Source organism: Erpetoichthys calabaricus, chromosome 4, assembly GCF_900747795.2.
Source record: "Erpetoichthys calabaricus chromosome 4, fErpCal1.3, whole genome shotgun sequence".
Lineage (NCBI taxonomy): Eukaryota > Metazoa > Chordata > Cladistia > Polypteriformes > Polypteridae > Erpetoichthys > Erpetoichthys calabaricus.
This window is the reverse complement of record NC_041397.2, coordinates 129,896,505-129,919,123: the sequence shown is the minus strand read 5'-3', so window position 1 is coordinate 129,919,123 and position 22,619 is coordinate 129,896,505. Positions and strand designations below refer to the sequence as shown.

The 22,619-nt window shown below is 35.6% G+C and overlaps 1 protein-coding gene across 2 annotated transcripts in view; it reads left to right on the top strand.

The window, feature by feature from the left end:
* The window catches only part of si:dkey-100n23.5 (uncharacterized), a 667,944-nt gene that overhangs the window by 6,068 nt on the left and 639,257 nt on the right, over nucleotides 1–22,619 (top strand). The window contains exon 2 of one of the 2 annotated variants that reach the window (XM_051926133.1): nucleotides 13,882–13,934. The exons of the other annotated variant lie outside the window; for it this stretch is intronic. Coding sequence (XP_051782093.1) covers nucleotides 13,882–13,934 — 53 coding nt within the window. The remainder of the gene's footprint in view (nucleotides 1–13,881; nucleotides 13,935–22,619) is intronic. 2 annotated transcript variants of the gene reach the window in all.

Sequence of the window (22,619 nt, the reverse complement as noted above, 5' to 3'; positions counted from 1 at the left end):
AACTGTTTGAATCTAGTATTGAGAAATATACTGAAATTTCTTCTTATGGGATGTGCTCCTGTTTTCAAGACCAAAGAGAATGATTTCAAAATAGTCATACTCTATATTGGAGAGTTGTTCAGAAGCTTCTGGAACATAAAAAAATCATATGCCAGACCACTACTGTATTGCCTTTGATAACAGTATTGTATTGTTAGTAGAGTTACTGAAGTGCATGTTGTTAACCAACTGTAAGGTTTTTTTTCTTCTGTTTTCAGTAAGTGATTTGATACATGTTAATATACCAAGTGGTGAAATAATTAATGAATGTAATGTGTCTTCATGTTGGTGTTCAGAATCTTTGATTAGGGTTACTAAAGTAGACTGTATCACTGACAAAGTCACTTAGTGTTACATTTGAAGTCACACAACTGGTTGAAGTCATAATGAATGTGACATTTCTGAAAATTCTTCAGGACGGTTATAACATTGTTGAGGTTGGATCAGTCATGCTATTTTGAGTGGAACAAATTAGTATAAAATCATTTTTGGAAGAAGTTGGAAATTCTTCTTTTTTTTTTTTAAGAGAAGACATTTGACAAACAAAAGGAGAACATTGAGATTACTCAGCTGCTTTAGTTAGCTAATAGGTAAGTTGTTCCAATATTTTATCCAGAAACATCTCAAGACGTTTTTGTTGATATTGCTCTTGAATAAGTTGTAAAGCCAGGGTTTGGTGAAGTTATAATAAATAAACAGTATGAGCAGGCTATCTTGATGCAGGAAGTCTTTTGATTTTTTTGATGGAGCAATTTGTTATTGCTTCTTCACAAAATCTACATTGCAAAATATGGGACAAAACTAAAAGAATGCTACATTCAGTTTCAAGAGAAATTGTTAGATTGATCTTGTAGTGCTGGCACCTTTAGAGAAAAAAATCGATCCTCAGATATCTTAATCTTGGGAAAAATTGCTCTAAAAAGTGAAATAATGGTGTGAACAGAGGTCATTTGATATTTTAGTGGGAAGGAAGAGAATGGTATTTCTTTGACCTTGGAAGTTACAAAATGAATTGTATAATTGGTCATTCCATGTCAAATTAACCAATCTCCCACAAATCCTATGCACTTTGGTCTCAAAAAATTCTGAAAAAATACCAAGTGTACCCATGTTAATCAGGAAATACCCTGTAAAATTATTTTGATGTAAGATCAATACTTTCCAAAATACAGCCAATTTTGTGAGAGGAGAGGGGTGTAAAATTTGACATGGGTTTATTTTTTCATTAATTTCATAAGACCATATCTCAAGAACTAAACCACCTAGCAGATTCAAATTTTGAATACTGGTACTTTTAATAGGTATAGTATGTAATGAAATCAAAATGTCTGGTGCAGATGACACCTCTTGGAAAGGGCAGACCTTCAAAAATGGAACAAAAATATTTTGCGTAATTGGCTTAGCCATGATTATGCTTTCAGAAAGCTTACTTCTAACTGATACAGTTTGCTGAAAATTATTTCATATTTAGTTACCTACCTGCACAGAGCTTTTTAAAAGGTTATAAACAAGCAAGAAACTGCATCAGAGTTTGACCAACTGACCTCTCATTTGTGAAAAAAATCATTATGGGTCTAATTTTCAGACCAGTTTAATGCACTGGGAGAATTTCCAGACATTGTTAAAATGATTTTTACTGTATCATACATGGTCCCATCTTTCAACAAAAAAAAAACAAGTCTTACTTTTCCTATCTTTCATTTTTATTTTCCATTCTAAACATGGGTTAAATTCACCATTTGTCCTGAACATATGTGCATGGATCAAAGTGCTGTATATCAGTCCAGAAGATGCAGTTTGTATTAACAACATTATTTCAGACTACTTCAAACTTGAATGCGGTACTAGACAAGGATGCCCCTTGTCACCACTGCTATTTGCAATCGCCATTGAGCCATTGGCTGTTTACTTTCAAAATGCATCAGAGATAAAGGGGATTTTCAGAGAAGGACTTGAACATAAAATATCACTATATGCAGATGATATGCTACCGTATATATCAGACCCACAAAATTCTGTGCCTGCAGCCCTAACTATACTAACAGAATTTCAAAAGATATATGGACTCAAAGGTAATTTGAACAAAAGTGTGCTTTTTCCAGTGAATTCTCTAGCAAACAACATTAGATTGGACACCTTCCCTTTTATCATTGCAGATCAGTTTAAATATCTAGGGGTAAAGTTCACAAGTAAATATAAAGCTCTTTTTCAACAAAATTTTGCTGTTTGCAGGGACAATATTAAAGAAGACTTGCATAGATAGCCAACCCTCCATCTTACTTTAGCAGGGAGAATTAACACTATCAAGTTGAATATCCTCCCTGAGCTTCTGTTTCTGTTTCAAAACATACACATTAACCATTTTTTAAGAAATTAGATTCAATCGTAACCTTATTTATTTGGAATTCGAAATATCCACGCATCCAAAAGGTGAGCCTACAATGACCTAAATCAGAAGGGCGGCATGGCTGTACCTAATTTTCAATTTTAATACTGGGTTTCAAACATACAAGCTATAAAAACCTGGACATTGACACCTATAGATGAACACACACTAGCTTGGTCTGTAATAGAAATAAAATCCTGCAGTACTTTTTTATATTCCTTGCTTTGTACACCAGTAAATACAAGGTGTTGTCAATATACTAACAACCCAATTATCCTTCACAGTTTTTAATGTTTTGAAAACATATGGGATTAAATAATTTAGAGATTTGTATTTAAATAATGTCTTTACAAATTTACACTGCAAATTAATTTTTCCATTGAAACAAAATTTCCACTATCTCCAAATTAGAAACTTTGCTAAATTAAATCTGCCTAATTTTCCTCACCTCCCACATATTTCTACTCCGGAAGAGGTATTGATCAGTCTTGAAGACTCAGACAACATTTCTGTAATATATAAAACCATTTTAAAGTCCCTTCCTTTTAAAGATCCCAGAGTATAGTGGAAAAAGAATCCATTACTCAACATTTCAGAAAAAGAGCGGAAAGCAGCCATGCACAGAATTCACTCTAGCTCCATATATATTAAAATTTTTTATCGAGCACATCTCTCTCGTTTAAAATTGTCCAAAATGTTTCCAGGGCAAGATCCATATTGCGAATGTTGCAGTCAAGTTCCAGCTTCGCTAGGCCACATGATTCTGGACAAAAATGTTTACATGCCTGTCAGACAGCCTTGATGTCACTATCACTCCAAACCCATTAACAGCTGTGTTTGGTGTGCTCCCAGATGGGCTTACAGTGGAGAAGGACAAACAAACTGTAATTGCCTTTACTTCACTACTAGCCTGTACACTTATCTTGCTAAACTGGAAGAATCTTAACCCACCTCTTTTAAGTCAGTGTGTAACTGATGTTATATACTATTTGAAATCGGAAAAAAATCAAATTCTCACTTAGAGGATCTGTTCAAACCTTTTTTAAAACCTGGCAGGATCTAATCAATAACATTTTAGAATAAGCATTTATATTGGGGAGAAAAACTTTTTTCTCTCTTTACTACTCTCAAAAGGTTTACTGTGGCTGTTGGCCTTCCTCTGTTTCTCATGGGGGGCGGTTGAATTGAATTTAGGATTGTTAAGTTTGACTTGATTGTATGGAATGTTACATGCTTTTAATACATTTAATAAAAGATAAAAAAAAAAAAAATCACCATTTGTCAATAATGATAATCATCAAGTTTCTCATCACTAACTTGGGTATGGGATTAATTAATAAATAACCAAAGCCACAACACTAGTTATAATGAAATATTAAGATCTTGGTATTGCAGCAGCAGCAATGTGACACGTTTCATTTCTGTTTTAATCGCAGTGCAGAGTGTCTTTGAGATCAAGATGGTACTGCCTCCCACTGATTGTTGTAGGTGCAGTAAACAGTGCATTGACACACTGTAATGGCACCCAACAAATATTGTCTCTCGGTGGCCAGTGGAAAGACTGTGCAGGATAGTTTGGATGCATGAAATATATCAGGATGTCTGATTCCACTTAACTCGTCTTGAATCACACCAGTCCAACATTTTTCATCATACATGTACCTAACATAGCCTCCAACAGGACACTGGTCTAATGTGAGGGACACTTTTGATTCATCAGGAGTGTGATCATGAGAGGGCAGGATCTCAGCTGCTGTTTCAGTGGTGACTGTCTTCACCAGACACCCGGCTGACTTTGAGTTTGCCATCTTCTGTAGGGATATAACAGTGGTATTCTTAAGTACCAGGTACTCTTTTGGCCTTACAGAATTGCATTCTCTGTTCAGCAACATAAGATAGGATATTGTTATTTGATAAGAATAAAAAGTTTCACATTTTTGATAACTTACTAATTGAAAACTCAATGATTAGAATTATTGACACATGGTGCATTCGACCTATGTTTTGGATGGAAAATAAACGTGAAAGATTTGCATAAGAAAAGTAAGATTTGTGTTTTAAGAAAGAAGGGGCAATGTAGAATTAAATAAAATAAAATTTATTTTGTTTTTAAATTAATTTTTAAAATTATCTACACATCTGCACATGCATTTAGAGTGCTCAGAAAACGAAGTCCAAAATGATTTTTTGGATTTGAGAGGTCTGCTGTTCAAACCCTAATATAGTTACTTTTCTGTTTATTGCTTTTTCAGAATGCCTTTATAGTTATCTTAATTAGGGAGAAAAATCTAAAACCTGTGTTGGTTACAAACACGTATTTCTGAGGGCTAAACATAGCAAAGCCAAAAACTCAAATAAAATTTTGGTAAATGTTTTAATTTTGTCACATGCTATACCAATAAATGCACCAGCATGCAAAGTCTGAGCCTGCTCAGTGTCTTAGTTCTTGGTCTATGGACTTGTGAAGTTTGATGAAAAAATGTGGCCAGATAAAATCGACATCCCCTCTCCCTCCCCTCGGTAAACTGGCTATACTTTGGAATATACTGATCTTACATCAAAACAAATTACAGGGTGTCTCCTGTCTAACATGGGTACACCAGGTAATTTTTCCAAAATCTTTGTGTCTGAAGTGTGTGAACTGTTAATGATTTGCCATGGAATAATCCATAATCTCATTCCTTCTCCTTTATGGTAAAGAAAAGTCTATAACATTTCAAGCTATTTCACTCTGACTTCATGCATACTCATTGATTAAAAAACAACTAGTTTCCATGTGACATTCAACTGCAAATTTCCAGTGACATAAGGAATAGATTAGTGGTGGCAGCTGAGTGCTTAATTTCTTAGTTCTTCACTCCATATTCCACCTCAAAATCTAGTTTAAATAATCCTGCTTTGAAGAGATCAGTAAACAAAAACTGCGTGAAAATAGGGCTAGCATGCATATCATTTCTTTTGTGAAGATTACCACAAAGTAAGTAAAAAAAAAAAAAAAGACGCTTTCATAGCTGTGCTACAGGCAGGTTGGAATAAGGAAACGTAGAGTTGTCAAATAAGGAAAGCCATTAAAAATTATTGTAAATAGATAGATAGATAGATAAATGTGCAGGATATTGTAAATTCCTGAACAGGAGTATGTTTTTTCAGTAGAGAGCATTTAACTGACACTTCTTGCAGTGTTAAAGTACACATATAAAAGGTTTTCAGGATACTTTTTCTTGTATATACGTAAAAGCTTCATCCAGGTAAATTTGCTGTTCTGCAGAGATTTGAATACTCTTTTCAGACATTTACTTATACAGTATGATTTATACATAGATAAGCATAGTGTCAGTACTTCTGTGATATTCCTCTTAAACATTATATTTCAGCTGGTTTTCTGATCTCATGGCTATTACTTTCTACTTGCCAAATCTGCAAATGGAGAAAAATCAAAAGCTAAGGGTAGTCGATTGTTACCTTTCTGCATCTATCCATCCGTTTTCTGATTGAAATTGCCCAATTCATGATTGTGGAAAACCAGATTCCTACAGTTATGTCCATAAATATTTGGACAGAGACAACTTTTTTTCTAATTTTGGTTCTGTAATTTACCACAATGAATTTTAAATGAAACAACTCAGATGCAGTTGAAGTGCAGACTTTCAGCTTTAATTCAGTGGGGTGAACAAAACGATTGCATAAAAATGTGAGGCAACTAAAGCATTATGTCATTATCAATTAAGCAGATAAGAGGCCTGGAGTTGATTTGAGGTGTGGTGCTTGCATGTGGAAGATTTTGCTGTGAACAGACAACATGCGGTCAAAGGAGCTCTCCATGCAGGTGAAAGAAGCCATCCTTAAGCTGCGAAAACAGAAAAAACCCATCCGAGAAATTGCTACAATATTACGAGTGGCAAAATCTACAGTTTGGTACACCCTGAGAAGGAAAGCAAGCACTGGTGAACTCAGCAATGCAAAAAAGACCTGGACGTCCACGGAAGACAACAGTGGTGGATGATCGCAGAATCATTTCCATGGTGAAGAGAAACCCCTTCACAACAGCCAACCAAATGAACAACACTCTCCAGGGGATAGGTGAATCGATATCCAAGTCTACCATAAACAGAAGACTGCATGAAAGTAAATACAGAGGGTGCACTGCCAGGTGCAAACCACTCATAAGCCTCAAGAATAGAAAGGCTAGATTGGACTTTGCTAAAGAACATCTAAAAAAGCCAGCACAGTTCTGGAAAAACATTCTTTGGACAGATGAAACCAAGATCAACCTCTACCAGAATGATGGCAAGAAAAAAGTATGGAGAAGGCATGGAACAGCTCATTATCCAAAGCATACTACATCATCTGTAAAACACGGTGGAGGCAGTGTGATGGCTTGGGCGTGCATGGCTGCCAGTGGCACTGGGACACTAGTGTTTATTGATGATGTGACACAGGACAGAAGCAGCCGAATGAATTCTGAGGTGTTCAGAGACATACTGTGTGCTCAAATCCAGCTAAATGCAGTCAAATTGATTGGGCGGCGTTTCATGATACAGATGGACAATGACCCAAAACATACAGCCAAAGCAACCCAGGAGTTTATTAAAGCAAAGAAGTGAAACCTTCTTGAATGGCCAAGTCAGTCACCTGATCTTAACCCAATTGAGCATGCATTTCACTTGTTGAAGACTAAACTTCAGACAGAAAGGCCCACAAACAAACAGCAACTGAAAGCCGTTGCAGTAAAGGCCTGGCAGAGCATTAAAAAGGAGGAGATCCAGCATCTGGTGATGTCCATGAGTTCAAGACTTCAGGCTGTCATTGCCAGCAAAGTGTTTTCAACCAAGCATTAGAAATGAACATTTTATTTCCAGTTATTTAATTTGTCCAATGACTTTTGAGCCCCTGAAATGAAGGGATTATGTTCAAAAAATGCTTTAGTTTCCTCACATTTTTATACAATCGTTTTGTTCACCCCACTGAATTAAAGCTGAAAGTCTGCACTTCAACTGCATGTGAGTTGTTTAATTTAAAATTCATTCTGGTAATGTACAGAACCAAAATTAGAAAAAAATTGTCTCTGTCCAAATATTTATGGACCTAACTGTATGTGTTTGGCTTTATTTGTTTTAAATTCATGTATTATCTTAACTATTTGGAATAAAGCTGGAACACAGAAGAATATGTGCAGACCATGGTTTGGAACAGTGCTAAAAGAATCATTCACATGCTACGTGCAACCCATGGAACTACTGTTTCACCAGCATAAACTGAGCTTTTGAAAGATTAGGTATGGCATGCTTCTAGGTGTGAATAAGCTATCAGACTTAATACTTATTAAATTAATGTTAAGACTGGACTGCAAAAAAAAAAAAAAAAAAGCTCATGGCTAATTAACTCTTTTTTTATTCCAGAGCAAAATAAAAATCACCCAACAACAGTAATGTCACTGCTCTCAACATAGGTGCAAGGGAAAAGGTCAAGCACTGAAAAGATAATAAACAAGCAGGAGCTTGCAGATTTGGTGCATGAACCCACAAATGTTTCAAAGGACTGCACTATTTCTAATGAACAAAAAGGTCAATGCAACTCCAAACTCCAACTCCAAAATCTTAATGCGTCTTCAGACTCAAATGGAAACTAAAATATTTTGGATTAATTGAAGTTAACATGGTATGTTGCATCACTGATTCATGGGGAAACACAAGACCCCAGACTTTAAAAGAGACATTGGAAAGAAGAGGAGAAATATGAGAAATTAGGCAATGCCAAATACTATGTTGATAGACTATCAAAGATTATGATTGTGTAATAAGTTGTTTATTAGAAGCAACTTAAAGTAACAATAGGAATAGTTATAGTCAAATACTGTTTAAACAATGTTCCCTTGTAGCTTGAAAGTCTGTAAATGAAAATGTTAACACCTGCTACACAAGAGAGAACTTTGAATTTGTAAACCTAAGCATACATAAGCAGAGAAATCTTATCCAAAGAACCTTAAAGGGCATTCCTTGAACACTCAGCTGAGGGTTACAGCCAAATCAAATACTACTGAAAAGTGGTGAAATGGCATCAAAGGTAGTGCTCATCATGAATTGTACAGGCTGATACATATGGTGAAATATATGCAGAAAGTGATCCAGAAAGCAGATTTATTACTATTTTTTTTATTAATATACAGTATGTATGAGGAACAATTTGTATTGACCAGAAAATACAAAATCCAAGATGAGTATTTTTGGATGGGCTTCAGAATTTAAGGTTAATGCACGATCTCTTGTAAAATAAATATTATAGGTAAAATATTAATTTCCCTACATATTTAATTTTTATTTTCTTGTAACCAGTTGATTGTTCTTGTTTGCACTAGTTGATGCCTACTGTGGATTATTAATTAAATGCATTTTGAGTATTTTTTTGCCAAAATTGGCATGAGAGCAGTGTCTTCAGTTTTGTAGAGAGGTTGGTGCCTTATATTGATTATTAATTTATGAAGTATACTATTTTGAGATTTTTGTGCACCAATGTTGGCATGAGGGCGCAGTCTTCAGGTTGTTTGGGAAGTTTGTCTTTGCTTACATCTAATGAAATCCTCAGCACATACATAAGTTAGGCAAGCATACAAAGATCGTATTCCATTTCCTTGTACTCATTTTGATATATTAGAACATTGATTGTTTAAATATCATTCCTTATTTACAGTTTTCAGTGCTGTATTATTTACAAATTAATGTAATTATCATCTTAGAAATGGAAATATCATTTACATTTCTATTGCAATCATAATTAAAGAAAATAAATTTATCTAGAATTAAGCTTTTTGGTGTCCGAATATAGTGAGAATTCTGAAAGATGTTATCAGAATTTCTGTGCTTTTCTTGAGCATACAGATGCTGTACAGAAGCTACATGCTATCAAAAGTCTCAGTAATTGTGTTGTGACATACAGTAATGGTAAATAGTTTGTGAAACATTTGGATTTTATAAATATTTCTACTACTCAAAAATTATTATTTTTTTTTAACATTTAAATGTTCAAAGTCAAGAAGTATGTGAATCGTTAGGAAAAGTGGGCAATGGAGTGAGATGTTCCAGTTAATTAAATAAAATTCAGGTGTAAGTGTGAGCTGGACTATCTAGTAAAAATATTGTACAGTTTTGTTTTTCTGTTTCTTGATCTGTTTATTTCTTGATGAAGCACACAGAAAATTTTCAGGTTCACAGAATTAGATTTTGAAGGTCAAAAAGCTGGATAGGACCACAACAGCATTTATAAACACATGATCATCTGTCAGTCTAAAGTTATTAAGATAAGGCACAGACAGGAGAAATTAAAATCCTGTAATGACCACTGCAAGAATGTGCTCCAAGGAAGTGGCAATCATAGGGTTATAGCAAAGATCTGCTATCAGTGTTAGTACTACTTCTATTTTTAATATATATAAATGATCTAGAAAAAATGTGACTAACACACTGATTAAGTTTGCAGATTGTATTAAACTGGATGAAATGTCAGATAATCTAGAATCAATTGAATCATTACAGAGTGACCTGAACAGAATTCAGATTTGCTGAAATTTTTGGAAAATTAAATTTAATGCAAGTAAACATAAGCTATTACAGAAAAAGAAAAGTTTGGTGTCAATACACAATGGGAGGACAGAATTGTTAAAGTACAACTTATGAGAGTTACCTAGGTTTTGTAGTTGGCTCTTTACATCCAGACAGTAACCATAAAGCTAATTAGTACAGTGCACCCCACCTGTTACTTTAAAACTTTTTCTGCACCAAGAACATATGAATACAGATGGAAACTTGTTATGGGTAAATTAAAATGTTTTCCTTCACACAGAAATAAAGATACATGGAATAAGTTACCAACTTGTGTAGTAGACTGCATTATGTTAGGGACCTTCAAACCTTGACTTGGTATTTGGAGAATTCATGCAAATAGAATTAAACTTTTCTGGAACCAGGGACTCTTAAGAAACTCAGGAGGGGACACAAGAGGGCCTATTGTGCTGCATAATTCCATGAATGTTGAACTGCTCATCCTAAAATTTTGTACCCACAGCTCCTCAGTAAAATTACTGCAGACGATTTCAAAGAAATCCCTAGTACGTGGCCTCTGCCAAGTATAAAGAGTTCGCCTTCCGTTTATTGTATTCACTCGCTTTCATCGCCGCCGCTTAATTGAAATAACAGAACCAACACCCATCATATTAGTCGTTATTTTTAATTTCAGATGATAAAACAAACTTTATTAGTATAAAATCACTCAATGGAAACAGACAATTTGCATTTGCGTTTTGTCGACTTTTCAGAAGTACTGCTTCTTTTTTTGCGCATAACTGCAGTGGAAATGCGGCTACAGTGGTGTCACCAGTAGAGTTCCTCAGAGGTCAGAATGTGTAGCATACCTTTTTATGATTTACTTTAATGACAGTTCTCATATAGTTGGTATACCTGTGAAATTAGCATTTGCCACTAAAAAATGGAAGGCTAGCAGACGCGGTCCTCAAATTTAGGCTAATATACAGAAAATGTAGACTAATTTAGTCCCAAGTACTAAACAATGGGCAAAAGGAGAATTAATTATAAATATGACATGGACGGCACTGTCTTACAAGAAGCAACCTCTGGAAAGAATTTAGTGGTTTATGTTGATACAACATCTCCACCTTCTGTTTTGTGTTTTTTGTTACATTTGGAAGTTTTCTTATGTGACTTCCTAACTTTCTGGTGAGCTTTGTTGGGTTGAATGGCCTGTTCTCGTTTACATTGTTCTAATGTTCCTACTTTTTTTGAGAACTTTTTTCTATCATAGATTTAAAATATTTACTTTCAAAGTTAATTTTATCTTTTTGTAATGGCTCCTCTCTTACTTACTCATGTTTTTTTTTTTTTATTTTGGATTTTGCTTTGCACTGCAACATTGGGAAAAAATGTTTCTGTGTGCTTTCTTGGGGATGTTAACTGTGTTAGCAATGTAATTTATGTCAGGATGTTTGTTGTACTTAACTTTGTAGTTAATTACACTACATGGCCATTTTTTGAATTGGCATGGGTGTCACTATTTTTGTTATGGACAGTTCCATATTGCTTATAGTTTCTAGGCATAGTTGAGCATCATGTGATTTGCATCACCTGATGTCACAAAGGTGGCAGTAAAATATCATGATGAACTTGCCAACCTTATGAATTTACTAAAAACAAGCAGTTTTTTGCATTATTTACTTGCTAGGGAGCTAATTTGTTAAAAACTATTCAGAACTTTGGGAAGGGAATCTTTGCCTGTGATTTTTGGAATTCATGTAGGTTTGGGTGATTTCCGTACTTTTTGAATTCCATGTAATTAAATTGTTATAGATTTTTTTTTTACCTTTCTTTCCATGAATAATATTTTGGAGACATGTCCTGGCTAAATTGTACATTTGAAAGAAATATGCATTTGAGTTGACATAGTTACAATGATTTTATATTTTCATGTACAACTTTCTTATTAATATTTTGTACATGCGAGTTTCCATTTCAAAACCAGACCTTCTTTGGTTTTATGGTTGTGTAGGATTCCACTAATGGAATTCTAATTTTAATCATAACTTACTGAAACTTGCTTAATATAATTTAGGGTGATTGTGGCTGAAATCTATTCCAGCAACATCAGACAGACTAAGAAACCAGCCTTTGACAGAATATTAATCCATGGAGTACTCGCACACATATACCCACAAAAACCTAATTTATAGTTGCTAATTAACCTAATCTGTACATCTTTGGTGATTTGATAAGAAAATAAAAATGCTCATAGGAAAATTCACACAAACATCAAAGGAATGCAGAGTCTACGCAATCAATGATGGGGTGCAGGGTTTAAACCCAAGATATTGTATCCAAGAAGCAGCAGCCCTTATCACCACTTTACTGTATGCAATTCATCCGAAGTCAGGTGTTCTTTGGCTTCGGAGTGGATTTTAATTTTTAAGTTTATTTTACTTAATTACAGTACAGTTAAATTGTCAAAAGCAGAATGACCTTTTACTGTCAACATGACACTGAAAGATATGTATGAATTTATATTGATAGATAACTTGGCTTTGAAAATGCAGTTTGAAAAGTTCACCATTACATATGTTTAGTGCCCAGTTTGGAGTAGGATTGCAGGCCCTTGGAAGCAAGGAGAATCTCTTACAATAAATCTGTGCTATAAAAGACAAGCAATTTGATTGTTGCAAGGTTCTTTAAATGTAAGCTTGGCCGTGTGTATTACAGAAATACTTGAAGTCATGAGATTGAGCTTTACAACTGTGGTCCCAACCCTTTCAGAGCATGCTCCTGTTCCCAGAAATGGTTTTAGGGGTTTGATTGGGAAGAGGTTAGAGAGGTTAAGGGCTCCTTACTATCAGTAAGTCCACATATCTGATTTATGTGTAGGTGGTGATTTCAATTGAGGAGTACACACCATTTTGTGCGATGTAGTAAAGTGCTTTTTCCATAGAAAGTCTTAACACTAGAATTACCAGAGCCTACGAAAAAACTCATAGATCCATCCCACCTTAAATCGCTTCGCAACATCAGCGTCTTTTGTCCTATAAATGTGTCGATAAGCAGCCTACTATCACATCCCCCCACCGCCACACAGTTTTCTCAGCTCAAGTCTGTTTACCTGTGTGTCAGTTGCTTAGAGTTGTATTGAGTGAGAAGTCAAGCAAAATTACACAGGCACATTAGCAACATCTACCGAAATGGATGCCAAAAATGAAGAGGAGCAAAAATCTACAGATACTAATTGTGCAGGCTAGAGATTCAGGAGATCAGTCTTGAGACTTTAAGAATCGGTATTGAATCGATTAAACAAAAAATAACTTGTAATTGGAAAATCAATATTTTTACCCAGGCCTATTCCTTACATTACTCAAGGTAAGATAACTATTGGAAAATTGACTTTTTAGTGTGCTATTCATTTATGAAAAATAATTTTACTTATATTAGTGTTTGTGGCATTGTACGCTTATTCTTAGTGTCATTAATATATTTTCTATACATCTTCTAAAAAGAGTACTTAAGGGTTATTTATCACTGTTACATTTTTTTAAAATCTAATACTTAAAATGTTAAATGTTCTTTTATGGATGGTTATTTACATTTTATCCGAGTATGTAGTTTTAGTTGGTGCTAAGGATCACAAAAACTGTTCGAAATAGTACTTTCTCCTTTTTGTTTAGTTGATCTGTTGTAACCTTAAAGTAGATTATGAACAGTCTAAATGTAACTATATGTAAAAACTGTCTTGTGAAAAATAGATCTTGAAAAAAATATGTACTTGCTTTTTTAAATACAGGATGTGCATTCAAAATACATTAATCCTCAGTAAATCAAATTAAAAGTTTAAATACATTTTTGATGCCACAAGATAAGCTTGAATTATTCAAGTAAGTATTTAGAATAATAAATTACCTATTCTTCCTTTAGGTGACAATCATTGTGGTTAAACGGGTCACTGCTGCATTTTCTTTAATAGGCTGGTGAGTTCATCCACATTTTTTTTGTTCTTTCATGTTAATGTGGTAATTATGAAAATGTTATATTCCAACCTGAGTTGAGATTAGAGAAATAATAAACACAAATATAGAGATGTGAAAATGTTTTAGAACCCTTTTGACTTTCTCCATTATTGCATATTTTTAAAGGTGAATTTTATCAGATTATCTGACAAAAGTGGATTTTAGGTAGAAGGGGCTCCCTCAGTGAATGCAATTTAGAGTTGGTTTCTGCTTTGCTTTGACCCTGGTATAGCCTCTGATGGGCTTCATAGTGGATTGATCGGGTTCAAAAAATGAATTGAAGGATAAATCATAGCTGAGCAAACAACACAAACGTTTCCAAATATTTAATCTATTTATTGAAGTCCCAGCCCCACTATGAAAAGCAATTGCCCTCTTGAATTTAATAATTTAAGCCATAATTCTAATCATACATTTCTTGTTTTTTAACTTCACACAACTTTGGATTACTTTTCCTCATAAAACTAACTGTTTAGGTTTTCAATGTGTATAGATTTTGAGAATGCTTATCTGTAGTCCTGGTACATTACATCAGTATGGTTAAGGTTTTAAATTTGACTACACAGTTGTAAGTCATTTAATTATGTTTTTTTTGAACTACTCTGATATAGGCATATACAGTCATGGCCAAAATTATCGGCACCCCTGGAATTTTCCTTGAAAATGCACCATTTCTCCCAGAAAATTGTTGCAATTACAAATGTTTTGGTATACACATATTTATTTCCTTTATGTGCATTGGAAGAACACAAAAAAACAGAGAAAAAAAGGCAAATCTGACTTCATTTCACACAAAACTTAAAAACCGTGCTGGACAAAATTATTGGCACCTTCTACTTAATATTTGGTTGCACGCACGCCCTTTGGAAAAAATAACTGAAATCAAGTGCTTCCTATAACCATCAACAAGCTTGTTACACCTCTCAACTGGAATTTCCGACCACTCTTCTTTTGCAAACTTCTCAAGGGTTCTCAGATTTGTAGGGCGCCTTCTCCCAACAGCAATTTTGAGATCTGTCCATAAGTGTTCAATCGGATTTAGATCCGGACTCATTGCTGGCCACTTCAGAACTCTCCAGCGCTTTATCTTCAACCATTTCTGAGTGCTTTTAGAGGTATGTTTGGGATTATTGTACTGCTGGAACACCCATGACCTGTGACGCAGAACCAGCTTTCTGACACTGGGCCCTACATTGCGCCCCAATATCTTTTGGTAGTCTTCAGATTTCATGATGCCTTGCACACAGTCAAGACATCCAGTGCCTGAGGCAGCAAAACACATCCCCAAAACATCTTAGAACTTCCACCATGTTTGACTGTAGGTACTGTGTTCTTTTCTTTGTAGGCCTCATTCCGTTTTCTGTAAACAGTAGAATGATGAGCTTTACCAAAAAGCTCTTCCTTGGTCTCATCTGTCCACAAGACGTTCGCCCAGAAGGATTTTGGCTTCCTCAAGTACATTTTGGCAAACTCCAGTCTGGCTTTTTTATGTTTCTGTGTCAGCAGTGGGGTCCTCCTGGCTCTCCTGCCATAGTGTTTCATTTCGTTCAGATGTCGACGGATAGTTCGATCTGACACTGTTGCACCCTGAGTCTGCAGAACAGCTTGAATATATTTTGAAGTTGATTGGGGTTGTTTATCCACCATTCGGACTATCCTTCGTTGCAGTCTTTTATCAATTTTTCTCTTCCGTCCACGTCCAGGGAGATTAGCTACAGTGCCATGTGTTGTGAACTTCTTGATTACAGTATGTTGCACACAGTGGACAAAGGAACATGAAGATCTCTGGAGATGGACTTGTAGCCTTGAGATTGTTGATATTTTTCCACAATTTTTGTTCTCAAGTCCTCAGACAATTCTCTGCTCTTCTTTCTGTTCTCCATGCTTAGTGTGGCACACTCAGACACACAACAGAAAGGTTGAGTCAACTTTTCTCCATTTTAACTGGCTTCAGGTGTGATTGCTATATTGCCAGCACCTATTTCTTGCCACAGGTGAGTTCAAACGAGCGTCATATGCTTGAAATAAAACAATTTACCCACAATTTTGAAAGGGTGCCAATAATTGTGTGTGGCCCATTTTTGGAGTTCTGTGTGACATGATGTCAGATTTGGCTTTTTTTCTCTGTTTTTTTGTGTTGTTCCAATGCACATAAAGGAAATAAACATGTATATACAAAAACATTTGTAATTGCAATAATTTTCTGGGAGAAACGGTGCATTTTCTGGGAAAATTCCAGGGGTGCCGATAATTTCGGCCATGACTGTATGAGTGTTTGAATCATTGTCTTTCTTTTTTTATATTTTTATTTTATTAATTTTCATTGTAATCATTCCATACAAACAGATCCATTTATAACCCAACAAATTTGAAAACAAATCAAACCCCATCCCTGAGAAGGAGAGCTTAGCTAAAGGAAAATTTCTTTAAGCTTTTTAATAAGGCAACATTAGACAAAAGAAGGGGAGAAGTAAATATCTATATAAATAAGAGATGGAAAAGGGAGTTAAATACAATAATAGTTAATTCTCTTATTCTAAAATAATATTGATTAAATCCTGCCAAGTTTTGAAAAAATTTTGTACAGATCCTCTAACTGAAAATTTGATTTTTTCCAATTTCAAATAATATAAAACATCAGTTTCCCACTGACTTATAAGAGGAGAATTAGGATTCTTCCAATTTAACAAAATAAGTCTGCGTGCCAAGAGTGTAGTGAATGCAATCACCGTTTGTTTGTCCTTCTCCAATTCAAGTCCATCTGGAAGGACACCAAACACAGCTGTTAGTGGGTTAGGAGGGATTGTGATACTAAGGCTGTCTGAGAGGCACTTAAAAATTTTTGTCCAAAATGATGTTAGTTTGGTGCAGGCCCAGAACATGTGACCCAGTGAGGCAGGAGCTTGGTTGCAGCGCTCGCAGGTTGGATCCTGGCCTGGAAACATTTTGGACAGTTTTAAGCGAGACAGATGAGCTCGATATATAATTTTTAGTTGAATAATTCTATGCTTTGCGCATATAGAACTCGAGTGAATTCTCTGCTTTGCTACCTTCCACTCCTTTTCTGATATATTGATTAAGAGATCTTCTTCCCAATGTCCTCTTGGATCTTTGAAAGGTAGGGACTCTAATAAGATTTTATATATTGCGGAAATAGTGTTTGTTTCCTCGGAATTGAGCAGTATTTTTTCCAGCATTGTGGAGGGTGCAAGGTGGGGGAAATCGGGCAATTTCTGTTTAACAAAATTTCTAATTTGAAGATAGTAAAAGAAATGTGTAGCTGGGAGGTTAAATTTTGAACGTAATTGTTCAAAAGATGTAAATATGTTGTCTATATAAAGATCTCTGAGCATTTTAATCCCAAAACTTTTCCAGGTATTAAAAACTGGATATACTTGCGAAGGTTGAAAGAGGTGGTTCCCTTGCAAAGGTGCCACTGATAAAAGATTTTCCATCTTAAAATGCTTCCTAATTTGGTTCCATATTCTGAGTGAGTAAAGCACAATTGGGTTATTAGTATATTTGCGATAACTTTCATTTATTGGAGAGCAAAGCAGGGAATATAAAGAAGTACTACAGGATTTTACTTCTATTGCAGACCAAGCCTGTGTATGTGCATTTATTTGTGTCCAGGTTTTTATGGCTTGTATGTTTGCTGCCCAGTAATAAAACTGAAAATTAGGTAAAGCCATGCCACCTTCTGCCTGAGGTCTTTGTAGGGTCGCTCTTCGGATACGTGGGTGTTTTGAGTTCCAAATGAATGAGGTTATTATTGAATCTAACTGTTTAAAAAACGATTTATTGATATATATTGAAATGTTTTGAAATAAAAAGAGAAGTTTAGGAAGGATATTCATCTTAACACTGTTAATTCTTCCGGCTAGAGTGAGATGAAGGGTTGACCATCTATGCAAGTCTTGCTTAATTTTTTCCATACAGACGCCAAAATTTTGTTGATAAAGAGCTTTATGTTTACTTGTGATATTTACCCCTAGGTATTTAAACTGATCTGCTATGGTAAAAGGTAGGGTGTCTAATTTAATATTATATGCTTGTGAGTTCACTGGAAAGAGTATACTTTTATTCAGATTAATTCTAAGACCAGATATCTTTTGAAATTCTGTTAGTGCTGTTAAAACAGCAGGGACAGTGTTTTCTGGGTCCGATATATATAAGACCATATCATCTGCATATAGAGAAATTTTCTGTTCCAGTCCTTCTCTGACAATCCCCTTTATCTGATGAGAATTTCGGCAGTGAACCGCCAGTGGTTCAATAGCGATTGCAAACAACAGTGGCGACAAGGGACATCCTTGTCTGGTACCACGTTCTAGTTTAAAGTAGTCTGAGCAAATTTTATTAATACAAACTGAAGCTTCTGGACTGGTATACAGTAGTTTAATCCAAGCACAAATATTCGGGCCAAACCCAAATTTCTCCAATGCAGTGAAAAGGTAATTCCATTCGATCATGTCAAATGCCTTTTCTGCGTCTAATGATAGTAATATCTCTGGGGTGTTTGATTTTGCTGGTGAATATATAACATTAAACAAGCGTCGGAGATTTGAAGATAGATGTCGGCCTTTAATAAATCCAGTTTGATCTTGTGATATTACCGAGGGCAGCACTTTCTCCATCCTTCTAGCTAGGATTTTTGAGAGTATCTTAACATCATTATTCAGGAGTGAAATTGGTCTATATGATGCACATTGTAACAAGTCCTTATTTTGTTTAGGAAAGACGGTGATTAATGCTTGTCGAAATGTTTGAGGTAGTATTTGGTGGTCTTTAGCTTCTGTAAATGTTACCAATAAGAGTGGAGCTAGCTGAGTGGAGAATTTCTTATAAAACTCTACGGGGTAACCATCAGGGCCTGATGATTTCCCGCTTTGTAGTGACTTTATAGCGTCTAGTAATTCTGTTAGCGTTAGAGGTTTATCTAGTTCCTCAGCACTTAAAGCATCTATTTGTGGTATTTGTGAATTATCCAGAAATGCATTAGATTGCGTGTTGTCTTCTTTGGGCTCAGTGGAATATAAAGACTTATAGTAATCTCTAAATGTGTGCATTATTTTATTATGGTCGATGATTTCTTCTCCATTCTTGTTGGTGATTACTGGTATTGCATTGTGAACTTCTTGTTTATGAATTTGTTGAGCTAAAAGCTTATTAGCTTTTTCTCCGTGTTCATAGTAATGCTGTCTAGACTTATAAATAAGTTGTTCAGTTTCTTTAGTTGTTAAGATGTTAAGTTCTGTATGCAAGGCCTGCCTTTTCCTGTGAAGAGCTTCACTTGGACGCCTGGCTTGTTCTTCATCTATTCTAGTAATTTCATTTCTTAGCTCTGACACTTTCTTGGTTTCTAATTTATTTCTATGGGAAAGATATGAAATAATCTGGCCTCTTAGGAAGGCCTTTAGAGTTTCCCAGAGTGTTCCTGCAGAAACCTCTGTAGACGTGTTTGTCTCTAGGAAGAAGCTGATTTGTTTGGATATAAATTCTGTGCAGTTCTCGTCTGCCAATAAAAGAGGGTTAAGACGCCATCTGCGAGGTGAGTACGAGGGGCTTATTGATTTTAGCTCCAAGACTAGAGGGGCATGGTCAGAGATAACAATTGTGTCATATTTGCATGATTTAATTGTAGGCAGGAAATTATTATCTATAAAAAAATAATCAATTCTTGAGTAGCTATAATGCACTGGTGAGTAGAACGAGTATGTTCTTGAGTTTGGGTTAAGAAACCTCCAGGGGTCTGATAAGTTGTGATCATTTAAAAACTGTGTAATTATCTTTGCAGTATTAGATGTCGTCCCCCCTGTCACAGGAGTCCTATCTAAGAGTGGATTTAAAACACAATTAAAGTCCCCAGCCATTATAATTTTATGAGTGTTCACACTGGGAATGGATGCAAATAGATTTTGCATGAATTCCTTATCATCAACATTGGGTGCATAAACATTTATCAAAATCATTTTACTGTTATATAAGTTGCCCATGACCATCACATATCTCCCTTCAGGGTCCGACACTACCTCTGATGCTACAAATGGAACTGTTCTATGTATGAGAATTCCCACCCCTCTAGTTTTCTTTATAAAGCTAGAATGGAACATTTGGCCAGTCCAGTCTTTTTGTAATCTGAACTGATCCTTGGTTAGTAAGTGGGTCTCCTGTAAAAATACTATTTTAGCGTTTAAGCCTGTTAGGTGAGAGCATACTTTCTTTCTCTTTAATTCGTGATTCAGGCCTTTAACATTCCAGCTCACAAAGTTAACTGTCCCATCATGGAGACATTGATTCTGAGTTTTTAATGTCATTTTATAGTTTTAATTGGTAATATGGCAGTTTTAATCTTAGTTTCAAGATTCCCCAGGAGTTGTTGCATGTTAGCCTGTTGCTGCATTGATATTTATAATTATAAGGATTATAAGAATAGATTAGATATAACCTGCTCTCCTTCTCTCCCCCCTTTATCCCCCCACCCCCCCATTTTGCCTCCCCACATGAGGCTAGACCCCACTTCGCGATGTTCCAGTCCTCTGACATACGAAGAGACAGAGCACGTCCAAAACAAAACAAACCCCACCCTGCAGCGGCGTTACAGAATTAAAACAGAGATATCTTTTACAGTTAAATCCTTAATACTATCTGCCGAAAATGTTCTCATTAACAATATTTATTCTTGAAATAATCTTCAGCGCTTTTAAGTTAAGATATTAAGGTTAAAAAAAAAAAAAAAAAAAAAAAAAAAAACAACCCTGGGAGTGATTTTAAAAACTAGTCCAGGATAAACCTGGTAATTCATACTGTAATAGTATAATGGTAATTGTATAAATAGTAGAACAAGCATTAAACCAAGGGTATGAAGTTAAACAGTCTACTTTAAGGTATAGTAAAATAAAAAAAAGAAAAAAACAAATAAAAAAAAAAAAAAAAAGAAAAAGAAAAAAAAAAGAAAAGAAATAAAAAAATAAATAAATAAAATGAATCCTACTTTAATCACTTCCACATTTTCACACTCACGTCTATAACTCTATAACTCTGATTAAAACATAAACATATAACGTATAAAGTCCAGATAAAAAAAAAAATTTAAAAAAAGAGAATAAGAGATGTATAATTATAATACCAGTCTCTTTAAACATGGATCCAGCGATCAGATCATGGGTCTTTCCCGTGCCTTGATAGAATACGGCTCTTTAATTTTAATTAACTTTCAAAAAAAGTGTCGGAAACAGCTTCTTTAATTCTTTTTCAGCTTCTTCTTTGCTGAAGAAAATATAATGTCCGTCTTGAACTTCCACTTTCAGTTTGGCAGGATACAAGAGGCTGTATTTGATATCGGCTTCCCGTAGCATCCTTTTAATGTCGTTGTAGGATCTGCGTTTTGCAGCTGTTGATGGTGAGAAGTTGGGAAAAAATACGAATAAGATTATTTTCGAATATAATCTCTTGCTTGTGTCTGAGAAGTGCCATCACATCAAGCTTACATCTTAGTCGTTCGAAGCGGACAATAAAAGACCTAGATTTAAAGGCGCTTGGTATCTTTGTGCGATAAGCCGTGGCTATCTCATTGTCGAGTTTAAAGTCATCTCCAATTATTTTAGACAGTAATTCTACTGCAAATTTCACTGGGCTTGAGCTTTCTCGTTTCTCAGGTATACCCTCAATTCTTATATTATTTCTTCTGCACCCATCCTCCAGGGCTGCAAGTCTGTCTCCAAGTTTTTTGTATTCCGAGTTCGCAGCTGTGGCTTTTTCATCGGCGTTAGATGCCATTTGTTCCGCTGTTTCCACTCGAGCCGTGAGTCCCTGCTTAACGTCTTCCAGCTGGTCTGAAACGTCATTAATATGATCATCAAGCCTTTTCAGTTTGGAGTTAGTTTCTTCAATGTGTTCCACTAATTTCTCCAACATGCCTTTAAAGTTCACGTCGAAACGTTCAAATAGACGCGTTTCCTTATCTTTGTTATCCTTCTTGAGCTCAGTGGCCACCTTCTTAAGATCATTTGTGTTATCTTTCTTAAGCTCCTTCATGGCCGTAACCATGGCAGTGGCCAGTGTAGTGTTCATCTCTTTCTGTGTAGCTATCTGTGTAGCGATCATCTCTTTCAGTTCGGACAGTTCGCTTCTGCTTTCGTGCTCCGCAAGTGAAAATGCAGCTCCTGTTACAGGCTCGCGATGAGTAGATGAGAGCACGTCCTGCAGAGCCCTTTCTAGTCTCGAATGATCCTCAGTAATCGGCGATCCCTCGCGACCTATATCACTTGCGCCTTCGCTCCCATTTTCACTCTCGACTGGAGACGATACAATGGAGCGGGGCCCCAGGAATTCTGCGCACTCTTCTGCCTGTTCCAGGTCAGTCTCCGTGATGCCATACCTTACACCTGCACTCAGGCCGGAAGTCTGTCCGGACTTCGATGCAGCTTTAAGTTTCTTTTCCGGTTCTTTCTGACTTTTCTTCTTGTTACTCATGCTTGTATATTGTAGTGGAAGTTCCTTGGTCGGGTTAAATACAGGATACCTCTAAATAATATGAAATACGTGGGAAAATAAAGCTGCTGCTAGCGGAGCTCTGCTTCAGACGTCCATCTCCTATAAACGGACCAAACCCGAATCATTGTCTTTCTGCATAACCTATCAGTG